At 36.8% G+C, this 13080-nt stretch overlaps 1 protein-coding gene across 1 annotated transcript in view; it reads right to left on the reverse strand.

The window, feature by feature from the left end:
• The window catches only part of cfap57 (cilia and flagella associated protein 57), a 160215-nt gene that overhangs the window by 138947 nt on the left and 8188 nt on the right, over positions 1-13080 (reverse strand). The window contains exon 2 of the mRNA XM_056473426.1: positions 11864-12174. Within this exon, the coding sequence (XP_056329401.1) occupies positions 11864-12174 (311 nt within the window). The remainder of the gene's footprint in view (positions 1-11863; positions 12175-13080) is intronic.

A 13080-nucleotide genomic window follows, 5' to 3' on the forward strand; every position in this document is an offset into this window, starting at 1 on the left:
GCTGCGACCTGTGGCCTACTTTTCCAGCAAACTTGACCCTGTAGCAGCAGGCCTGCCACGTTGCTTAAGAGCAGTGGCGGCAGCGGAAAAAGCTGCTGTTATGGCTTCAAGAGATTTTGTTGGTTATTCTGATTTGATACTGATGGTGCCGCATGCAGTGTCTATGATACTCCAAGAACAAAAAACATCGCATTTGTCAACAGCTCGCTGGCTGCGATATCACACCATCCTGTTAGATATGCCAAATGTGACTGTTAAACGATGCACAGGGTTGAATGCGGCTACTCTTCTTCCTAATGAGGAAGATGGGGAGGAGCATCATTGTTGTTTAACAGCACTCGAACAGGTGTGTACACCACGACCTGACCTTTCTGACGAACCGCTTGAAAATTGTGAAAATGTCCTCTTTGTGGATGGTTCAGCATTTAAAAATCCACAAACAGGCCAGAATAAGGTTGGTTACGCTGTGACAACTGAATTTGATGTGGTGACCTCTGGGAAATTACCAGGGCATTACTCTGTACAGGCTGCAGAGCTTGTGGCGTTGACAGAAGCATGTAAATTGATGACAGAAAAGGAAGTCACAATTTATACTGATTCAAGATATGCGTTTGGGGTAGCTCATGATTTTGGGGCTTTGTGGAAACACAGAAATTTTCTAAAATCTGATGGTCGACCTATACTCCATGCTCCTTTAGTGGCTGCACTACTGGAGGCGATTTTACTACCTAGCAAACTGGCCATTTGTAAATGCGCAGCGCACTCTAACAACACAGATTCTGTATCTGTAGGTAACTCCAGAGCAGATGCAGCAGCAAAAGTCGCGGCGTCCCGAGACGAGGACAGTTCTGAATGTACTTTGCTATCTGCTGACAATAACAATGATGTCTGTTCTTCTTTACAGGATATGCAAACATTCGCGACAGGACTGGAGAAAAACAAGTGGAGACAGTCTGGCTGCGTGATGAAAGATAATGTGTGGAAGTGTGCTGAGGGCAAGGCTTGTTTACCAAAACATTTTTTCCAACATTATGCGAAATTGATTCACGGTAAAGATCATGCGTCAAAGACAGCAATGGTTACGCAAATGAGAGAACTGTGGTTCACAAAGGGGTTCACCACATTTGCGGACAATTTCTGTAGACGATGTGTAATTTGCAATACACATAATGTGGCCAGAGCAATAAAGGTTCCACAAACATCTCACCCACCTCCAAAAGGGCCATTTGAATATTTGATGATGGATTTCATTGAATTGTCCCCATGTAATGGGAAGAGGTACTGTTTGGTGATGGTTGACATGTGGTCAAAATGGGTTGAAGTTTTTCCGACCTCAAAACAAGATTCGGCAGCAGTAGCAAAAGCGTTACTGACTGAAATTGTACCGAGATGGGGAATTCCACAAAAAATAAGCTCAGACAATGGTACTCATTTTGTTAATGAAGCAATCAAACAAGTGGGTCAATATCTGGGGATTGATTTGAGAACACATTGCAGTTACCATCCAGCTTCAGGTGGAGCGGTTGAAAGAGAAAATGGTACACTGAAAAACAAATTGGCAAAATGTTGTGAAGACACAGGACTTACATGGGTTCAAGCTCTACCTATCGTCCTGATGTATATGAGAATGAGAAAAAGACCAAAAATGAATTTGAGCCCGTTTGAAATTCTCTTTGGCAAACCACCGCGTGTAGGAGTGAATGGGGGAAAACAGCAGCTGCCCTCAACAGATGTGTGTGAGAATGACATGTTGAATTATTGTAAAGAAATGTCTCGTGTGTTGTCTGATGTTTGTGTGCAGGTAAAGGCCGCACAGGGGAAGGCTGCAGAGAAACCACTGCACAGTTTGAGGCCTGGCGATTTCGTGGTAATTCGAGATCTAAGGAGAAAGAGCTGGAGAGCGAAGCGTTGGTTGGGTCCATTCCAAGTGCTACTGACCACGGAAACAGCGGTGAAAGTCGCAGAGCGGGCAACGTGGGTGCATGCTGGACACTGCAGGAAGATCCCATCACCTGAAGAGGAAACAGTTAAGGAATGTGTGGGAAAGGGAGGCTCTGAAACTGTCTGAGAGAAAACAGCAGGCTGTTATCTGAGTGAAGCAAGGACACAGCTGCGGAGAAACAACAACATAAGTCAAGATATGTGTGTGAGACAGTAACTTCTGAGTTCAACACCAACACAGGCACAGAGCAACGAAAGAGAAGGTGACCAAAAGAGAGGTGAGTTGCAGTGCTTGAACATCATCAGAGCTGAAGATGGATGAGAAGATTCATTGGCATCGATTCCAAGTGTGTGGATTAAGACAAACCACACTGATGTTGCAATTATTATCACTGAGTGTTCTGTTGTTTTCAATTACCTGATTACAGCCAAAACATTACTGACATTGTGGCTTATATGAGAATGGCCGTACAAGTGCCTAAAAGAGCTAACAGTTCATGGCTAGACTGGTTGTCATTCAAATGGGGAGACTGGATCTATTGGGCCTGTACTGTAGTTGCACCTGTACTGGGGAAAGGTCTAGTGATATTGTGTTGCTTGCCATGTATATTTAGATTCGTATCATGGTCAGTAAGCAGGCTTGTTACAGCATCAACATCACATCAGATGATAAGGATGGATGTTAATGAAGGTGGTATGAACGTTGACATGGGTGATGATTTTGACTATGACTCTAATGATAGCGACAGCTATGTGACTATGGAAAAACCGTAAACAGTTTGACAATGAAAATTAGGTGACGGCTGTTACTTAATTGCAGAAATTAACAAAACTGACATTTGAGAATGAAATTACTATTTGCTTGCTTATATGAATTTTGGGTCTATCCAAACAAAAACAGCAAAACTGCATGAGTTGATATGTTCTGTAGCAAATCTTAAAAGAGTGATCATTTACATGAAAATCGAGAGAAGAGTGTAAATGTGATGTATGTTTAAGAGTACAGTAACAACAACGTGTTCATATGTTGTAAATGTTATTAATGATGAATTAATGATGTAGAGTATTAGTGAATTTTAACTGATTGAAGAAATGTTTTGCAGAATTTATTATGTGTATGAAACAATAATAATGTAAAATTAACAGGCAAATTCTGTGATTTGAACCTCTGTGGGTGACTGAGGGTCTGATTTCGGTCAGGAGCGCAATAACAGTGATTATTCGTTTAGCCCGGCTCCAGGGAAGAGGGATGTTTTGGAAAATAGATCTTAATGGGGAAACTATATTAAGAAGACTGTATGAACATCTCTAGTGTATATGATGTGTGCAGAAACCTGTTAAATGATTAACAACATGATTATAACCAGTATGATTTTAGAAACTAACAGAAAATGAATTTAGTGTTGTGTTATCAATGAATGATAAAAAGAGAGGAATTGTAATGGAAATTCATTTATATTCATCTTTTAGATGTGAATGCATTTTCTACATTGCTCAATTTTACTGTGCATGACTACTCTGTGTTTTTCATCTTACACTTCTATTGTGTAATGTTGTTTGTCTCCTTGTTTTGTTAGGGACATGGGTCAGAAAGGTTGAGACACCTAACGTAAACATGATATGGCCTGATTAAAAGACAAACCTAAAGCAGTAAACAAGAATCCAATACAGGGGAAAGATAACTATAATCCATGATGCATGTGCCTAGCGCATGACTTTAGTGACCTTGTAAGCAGTACAGGGGAGAAACCAGATAAAAACGAGCGAGCACTCTGTTTCAGTGTCTCACTCTGCAGAAACTGTCGTTGCTGTATGATTGTGACCTTCTTTGCAAAGAAATAAAACTTTAAAAGACACCCTGGGTAAGACTTTGTCTTTTTTACCACAGAGAACGCCTCATTAAAGAAAAATTGCCACTACACCAGTCAACCCCATCAGAGTTTTCCATCAGAAAAAGTTTGGAAAGTATGGACAATGTAAATAAAAAAAAGACGTGATTTCTAAACGTATTTTGAATTTTATTTCTGCAAAATCTTGGGCTAATCACCTCTGCAAACTGATAAAAATAAACAGAACTACACTGTAAAAAAAATCTGTAAAATTTACGGTAAAATACTGGCAGCTATGGTTGCCAGAACTTTTTTGTAAAAAATACAGATTTTTTCTGTAAAATTGTTTTTACAGAAAAATGTTGTATTTTTAACATGAGAAAATTTTATCCATTAACTAATGCAATGACCATTTACAAGCCTTTGATTTAATTATTTATATTTGCAAAAAGCAACTTTGTTTTAATAGGCATTTACTGGCAATAAAATCAATATTTTAAATGTCTAGGTAATATAGCTGAGCATATAGATATTGAGAATCATCATACATCAGTTCACTACAAAAACTTTTTTAAATGATAAGTCATTAAATGCATTATTGTGTTCACATGTGACTGTAATTAACAGACTTTCACTGCATTAGTAACTACACAGTCACATTTAAACAAAAGAAGATGCAGCCTAACCTCTGGTACTCTTAGTTCATCTTGACCTTGCACACAGATGCTACTGTCCTCCACAATGGTGACACAAAAATGTTTTACAGTATTTTGCTGTTGTTTTTCCTGATTTTACAAAAAAATACTGGCAGCTGTGGTTGCCAGTAACCTACTGTTTTTAACATTTTACAGTCGTAAATACAATCTACAGAATATTTCTGTTAAAAATACATTCCACAGTCTGTATTTTTCATTCAACACATTTAACCCCTTAAATCGCAGAGCAAAATCCTCACTAGTGTCCTCACTACTGAGGGTTGAACACTCAGACAGTGATGAAGTTAATGAGATAATTAAGTGTCCAATTAAAGGAGGATTAATACTTATTGATGAACAAGTGTTAACAAGCAGAATCACTGAAGGAAATAAAAACAAGACCAAATAACACAAATTACAGCCAAAATCAAAGATGAAATCAACTGAGAATAAAACTCTAAATAAAAATAATAATTAATGAAAATAAAAAAATTTACTCAATAAAACTTTTATTTCTCAAGATCTCAGCAGAGATCATTAAACAACTACAAACATCAGAAGCTTCACTTATTTCTGTCACATGAACAAAAGCTCTTAATGGAATTGTTGTTGTTCATTTGAAGTCACCATGATGGAGGACAGAACCTGCTTTAGTTGGGATCTTCAACTTCTTGATTATATAAAGTATGTTGTTATGTTACTATTATTAATTGTGTTAATCACACTATTTGCATAGTTAGAGAAGTCATAATAAACATAAACGTGATAAGAATAATTATCATATCAAAGCTTGCCTTATTGATCATCATCTATCGAGTCAGAATTGAAAATGTGCGTGAAATATCTGGAACTCCAGCAATCAATGAAAGTTTAACAGGTCTACATGCACCAGTCAATGTGAAAATGTTTCAGCTTATGGCAGCACATGAAAACACACAGATGTCAACAATTAGTCTTTGAATTAGTCAATTAGTCTTTTGACAAACAAAAAAATAAAAAACAACCCAGAACAATATAAAACACTCTACTGAATTATTACACCCAAAAACTAAATAAATAAAGGCAAAGAAAGAAATGTTAAGAGCATAAAGCTGCATAATTTATTCATACTGCAATGCATGCTGGGAGTTTTTTTGTACTATGCTTGCACCCAGCATGCACTGGAGCATGAATGAATTAAGCAGCTTTTTTTTAACAACCATGGTTGAGGTTCATATCCTGATTCTAGATGTCTGTCTGTCTTGAATGAGTTGATGTTATTCCAATGGTTAATTCCTTTATAATAGTTTGTTGACTCTTCTGGAAGCTGTTCTACTGTCCCAACAGCACATAAATTAAATTGCAATGTTTTTGTGACTTGTTAACTCAATTCTGTAATAAAACATTAAAGTTTTCTTTGCTTTTCTTGCTATAACTAATGAGTTTCAGAAACACAGTTATAACAGCCACAAAAACAATAAGATCGAAGAGTGAAGATTCAAGAGCTCAATGATGGTGAAGTCAAATGAAACATATTCAATAAAAATATTCTTGCAGATATGAAAGAATTAAATCAAACTGTAATCAGAGAAGCTGCTATTGCTGTTATTTAATGGAGTTGTTTAATTCTCTGTTTCAATTCAGTTGGTTTGGTGTGAGGCTGTGTCTGTAGTTTTATTTCTTGTTCTTTCCTTCAGTGATTGTGCTTGTAAGCTGCAGGTGTTCAACAATTCACTTATTTGTGGTCAGTCACTCTGTCTAGTGGACTAAACTAATTGACTAATTTAGGGACTAGTAAATGAGGGTGTATGGTGAGATTTCAGACACTCTAATTAGTTTCTCGAAAACAAAGGTTAGATCTGTTACAGTTATTTTCCGTATTTTGCACTGAAATGAGCTGTTAATCATTAACAGGTCTTCACTGTAGATTGTACAGACTTTTACTGTTAAAATCACATACATTTTTTACAGTGTATCCTAGAGTTTTATTTAACACCATTGCTAAACTAACAAATAATCAGTCGTCGTCATCCTAACAAAATGTCCCACCGCAAATTAGTAGTGATCACTTCATGATTTTTTTCAGTGATAAAATAGAAGGCTTCTGACAGAGAATAGAAGAAGTCAAACTTTCTTCCCTGTCTTATAGTTCAGATTCATTAAACATTCCAATAGATCAAAATAATCTACAGTGCTTCAAAATCATAGGACAGTAAGAGCTAGATGAACTTATAAATAAAAATAAATAAATTTGTCTAAACCAGCTACATGTACATTGAATACAATTCCAACAAAATTACTGAAAGGTATTACCTGTAGTAGGAGAACCTCTACTTAACATTATCAACTCTTCTTTAATTTTAGGCCATGTTTCAAACCCTTTCAGGCTAGCTGTTATTAAACCTGTTATTAAGAAAAAACAACTTAAAAAACTTAGCTAATTATAGGCCTATTTCAAATCTTACATTTATGTCCGGAATACTAGAAAAAAATAGTTTCTGCCCGATTATGCTCCTTCCTACAGATGAACAATGTCTTTGCAGTGTTTCAGTCAAGTTTTAGGCCTCATCACAGTACCAAAACTGCGTTAATGAAAATGACCAATGATTTACTGTTAGCAGCTGACCGAGGTTGTATCTCATTACTAGTTTTACTTGACCTTACAGGGCTTCACATTTACGACTAAAAATAGATGTGTGCGAACAGTCTTCACATTGTTTTGAATAGGTTACTAAGCCACGCAAGACACCGAATGGCGGTGGCGCCACAGTGTGCGAGCCTCATAGAAAACGTTTACAATTTGGTTATGGCATATCCTGGTGCATCCAGAGTGATACCCAATTCACACCGGTGCTTCCCGCACACAGACTTTACCTGGGTGGCTTGTTTCTGTGTGGGAGAGAAACTGAAATACTCCCCCACAGACTCATGAGCGTGGGGACACGTGAAAAAAAAAAAGCCTTTTACTAAATAGACTGACCCAGCTCATTATTTAGGGTGACAATACATCCCCTTTTTTCCCGGACATGTCCTCTATTTGGGACTTTAAAAACACATTCGGCTGGGATTTCTAAATCTCCTAAAATGTCCTGGATTTTGCTTTTGCATTCTATAACTGCGTTTTTGCATTACTTCATACGCAAGACAACAGCAGAGAGAGATATAGCAATTTGACCTGTCAGTGGTGAACATGGCTCCTGAATAGTAAGAGTGGAATAGCGGATTTCTTTTTTTATTAACTTAAGTTTTTTTTTTAACTTAAACACACTGAAAACAAACACATTGCCATGTAAAAGGTGTTAAATGCTAATCTTTTTTAATTTGTCTATTAAATATGAATAAGAAATAATAATAACAGAATAAGAAATTGTTCTGTTGCTGAGGGCCATTAAAGTTTTTTATAAAAGATGGCATTACTTTGGTGCAGAAGGAAACTTTAGCTGCTTTTCCACTATCATGCCGAACCGTTCTAAGAACACTTGTTTCTCCACTGAGCCTGGAACGGAAATTACAAACCATTCTTGGCCTGGAATTCTCGGCACGGTTAGACAACCGTGCTGAACTGTGCCGACAGATTCTGAGTGTTGACATGGCGGTTCTGTCGCCAAGCTACTACAGCTGGCTCAGCGGAAGTGCGCTAGTCATCAGACATCCTCAATAAAACTACACTACATTTAATATAAAAAAAATACAGGTCTAAACGATACAGTTTGAAAAGGGTTTTAAAACCATAGAGCAGTCTCTGGCAGAGAAGTGAATAACTCATCAAGTTCTTACAAAGATATTTTATTTATTAAAGTTATTATTTCATTGACTTGAATAATTAACCATGTATAACATAATTACTAACCCGTCAAATCTTAAAAAAAATAAAACAGCCTATTGTTTTATTCGTGGCTAGAGCTTGATTAATTTGATTGATATTCTAGGCAATGAGACCTTTAATTCGCCTGACTGAGTGTGCATTTATTGCACACAGCGCTGTATTTGGTTGCACAAAACTCGCTCTGATCTAGGAGAGAACTTTACCAATGACTACATGCGCTGCTGAAAGATTTTTTTTCTGCTGCGCATCGAGTAAAGCAAATAAAGACAGGCTTAACATCATCGATGTCTAAATTCCACAACAACATCACTATATCCATGGAACATGAACTTGCAGACTTTTAACAACGAGGAAATAATTGCACTTTTTAATTCAAAGCCCAGATGGCTTGTTAATTTAATACCGGCGAGACCACCTGAAGGATGGTTACGGTGTGTTGTAATGTCGGCCATCCAAAAGTCTACAGTAGAAAGTCAACTCTTTCTTTCATTTTTTTTGACTTTGCTTGAAAGCTTTACTGAGGGGCACTGTAACTGTCCAAGGTACTGTTGTATGATTTATATTATAGCCTATATGCACTTATAAATAAGTCAAATGAATGAATGAATAAAATAAATATCGATTCTTAAATGTCAGTATTGCTTTTACTCAAAAAATATCAATATGTTTTGACAAAGGTTTTATAAAAATAAAATGAGCAATTTTCATAATTTCAGCTAAATGCCATTATATGATTCAGTTATACATAAGTTTGACATTTATGGGAGCATGTAACATGTTTCTGTGTTTTTGTTTTCAGTAATCTTACGCAAAAATTTTCTAAAACGTCAAGCAATAATTTGCCTACAGCTTGTTAGTTAATTATGAACACAAAAATAATTATAATAATGAAAAATAAAATGATAAAAATATAAAGATAAAAGAGCAGTATTTTGCTAAACATAATAGTTTTTTATATGCTTTCAATCCTGCTATATATGTGTTGTTTCTTATTCGTTTTTTATTTTACTTGCTGTATTCTTTAATTTTTAAATGTTAAAATTTTAAAATGTTTGAATACTGAAACAAATAACAGCCATCGCTTAAATGGTTATATTTTACCATCAAAATGTAGTATAATTTATATCATTATTAACTTTTGATATAAAAACGCTGTATAATTTAATTGATTGTTAAAAATGAAATCATTTAAGTGCTATATTTTTTATTAGTGAAAGTGCCCGCTCTCTTTTGACAAGGCCTGTCCAAAATAATATTTCTGCCACTATAATATAAATGATAGTGGAAAAGTGGCTTTTAAGTCATAGAGGCATTGCCATATTCAGCTCTTCTTTAAAAACCCCTAAAAGATAAAGTGCTCCAATAAACAGTGTCAGTTTTGCTGAGTGTGTCATTGTGTCTTTCTTTACATTTGTCTCACTAACTTTACTTATAGATTTTGACAGAATAAAATAGTCTTGCACCCTAGCAATATTTTTGAGAAAGCATCAGTCAGAACTTTTGATGTAACCAGTAAGTTAAAACTAATATTATAAATAATTTCTTTTAAACTTTTAAATGTACTAAAACTTTAATTAATTAAATAACTTTAAATAATGTAATATACTGTAATTAACCTGTACCATGTTTACGCCAATGACAAAAGAAATGAATAATTGTTAACTCGTGTATTACAATTTGACATCTTAAAGATAATATGCACAATATATTCATTCATTCATTTTCTTTTCAGATTAGTCCCTTTATTAATCTGGGGTCGCCACAGCGGAATAAACTGCCAACTTATCCAGCACATGTTTTACGCAGTGAATGCTCTTCCAGCTGCAACCCATCTCTGGGAAACATCCATACACACTCATTTACACTCATACACTACGGACAATTTAGCCTACCCAATTCACCTGTACCACATGTCTTTTGGACTTCAACACAGAGACGGCAACTGACCCAGCTGGGGCTCGAACCAGCGACCTTCTTGAAGTGAGGCGACAGCACAACCTACTGCGCCACCGCGTCACCCTGCACAATATATGTTATTATAAAATTGTACACTATCCATTATATATACGTTGTACATTAAAACATTATGAAATGTTTGTTTGGGGCCATTGATACAGCCATAATCTTCTTACAATACAAACACAGGTTAAACTGCTCTGGTCATGTGATGTTTGCACTAACTATACAGCACATTTTTATTAACATAACAAAAACTTTTAACAATAACTCCCTATTTCTGCTGGCCAGTGTGAAAGATATTTTTTAGCTCGAAACCGGATCAAAAATTCAACAAGAAGCTGCCTAGGCATATTCAAAACTGAAGACTTGACTTAGATCTGTTAAGAGAGGCCTTCATTAGAGCAATTTGATCCCAGTCCTGCCGTGGGCCGCTAGCTAAACTTCATACAGCTTATATTATAAATAATTATAAAACACTATTTAAAGAGACAGCTGTTACAGTAAAATAAAACCTGGTGTACTTATTGTATTCAAATAACTGAAACTGCTTTGCTTTTAAAGATCCTAAAATTCTTTAATGTGCTCCTAAATTTTTCAACTTATGTAGGAGCGCATGTGCTCCTTCTGAAAAAAGGAAGCGACAAGCCCTGCTTCAGAATCAGACAGGACTGTTGTATAAATGAGCAATATCACACGAGTAGCAGTGCGATGTGGCTGTATATTGGCATTGGTAGGAGGCGTGCATTGGCACGAGGCTGCAGGCCGAGCCACATCGCACTGCTACAAGTGTGATATTGCATTTATACAACAGCTTGACGGCATAATCATGTGCATCAAAAAGAGAATCAAACACGGAGAGTCTCAAAACCCTTTTGTAAGTGAAACTACTTTCTTTTGCTATTCATTCACATCTGCAGCTGATGTGAATCAGCAGAAGAACAGCAGAAGCCGTTACTAACTCACCAACTTCACTTTAGAGCTAGTATTTGAATGATTCTCTAGCGGGAATGTGTAAAGTGATGACAAAACAGTTGATTTTGCTCGCATTTTAAGATTATAAGGCTGACCGGCATGAAATGCCATCTCAGTCTACAGAGATTTCCCAGTATTTCTCTCTTGCAATTGGAAGATCACAATAATTAACCCCGAACAAGCCAAAGCAACGCAATCACTAACAGAATACTGCCTTAAGGATCAGTTAGGCCCTGCTGTTTACAAAATAAATGCTACCCCTTAAAGACATTATTAGAAGACATGGGATGAAATTTCAACTTTTATATTAGACAGTTTTAAGATGTAAAAAAAAAACGTAAATATTACAACATAAACTGTTAAGTTCTAAACTCTAAAAAAGATGCTGATGAACCATAAGTATTACAATGTAAACCCTGGAATTTGACAAGTATAAACTGTTTATAGCAGCAGAAATATGTTAATTAGACAGTTATATAAATCCTTAAAAAATCCCATAAAACCAATAACGTTGCCACCATATTTTTTATGGTAAAACTCTGGCAACCACAGCTGCCAGTTATTTATCGTAAAATTTATGGTTTATGTTTTACACTGTACCAAATATATGTGACCAAAACAATGGCAGTTTCAAGCCCTGCTTTCTTTATAGGCATATTTACCTGGTTGATGGGGCCATTGTTGCTAATATTTACAGTAGCCATGACCTTCTTCTTTTCCCACATCCAGAGAAAAAGAGTCCAGTCTGGCCCACCTGCCTGACCAATCAGATACTTTGAGTCAGGAGAAAAGGCCATGCAGACAAACTCATTCACCACCATCTCTCCTCCTGTCAACACTTTCCTTCTTCTGTTCTGCTCTTGTTCTAAATCAAACACAGTGATGGTGGCTTTCTCTCCACATTCAGACACAGCCAGATAGCGCCTGTTTGTGCTGATGGCCAAAGCCTGCATGCCCTGACTTCTCTCTGTGCCTGTGGTCAGAAAACAGATACTGGTTACCATAGAGTTAAATACAGCAATCAAATGGGCTAAAATATATGAGGCCAGGTCACATTTTATCTCAAACATAATTTGCATAAACATAATTTGCAGTGTTTATTCATTTGTGTATTTAAATACTGTTATTTGCCTTCTATGGTATTTTCATATCATATAAACATTTTCTGCATTAGACAAGAAATACACTCACTGGCCACTTTGACCCCCTTTTGCCTTCAGAACTGCCTTAATCCTTCGTGGATAATCCTTTATAGATTCAACAAGGTACTGGAAATATTCCTCAGAGATTTTGGTCCATATTGACATATCCACGCAATTGCTGTAGATTTGTCGGCTGCACATCCATGATGCATATCTACCGTTCCACCACATCCTAAAGGTGCTCTATCGGATTGAGTTCTGGTGACTGTGGAGGTCATTTGAGTACAGTTAACTCACCGTCATGTTCAATGATTTGCGCTTTATGACATGGCGCGTTATCTTGCTGGAAGTAGCCATCAGATGATGGGTACACTGGGAATGGACATGGTCAGCAACAATAATCAGGTAGGCTGTGGCATTGACACGATGCTCAATTGGCACTAGTGGGTCCAAAATGTGCCAAGAAAATATCCCTCACACCATTACACCACCACCACCAGTCTGAACCATTGATGCAAGGCAGGATGGATCCATGCTTTCATGTTGTTGATGCCAAATTCTGACCCTATCATCCGAATGGCGCAGTAGAAATCGAGACTCATCAGACCAGGCAACAATCTCCAATCTTCTAATGTCAAATTTTGGTGAGCCTGTGTGAACCTCAGTTTCCTGTTCTTAGCTGACAGGAGTGGCACCCAGCGTGGTCTTCAGCTGCTGAAGCCCATCCGCCTCAAGGT

The sequence above is a fragment of the Danio aesculapii genome, chromosome 2 (assembly GCF_903798145.1).
Source record: "Danio aesculapii chromosome 2, fDanAes4.1, whole genome shotgun sequence".
NCBI lineage: Eukaryota > Metazoa > Chordata > Actinopteri > Cypriniformes > Danionidae > Danio > Danio aesculapii.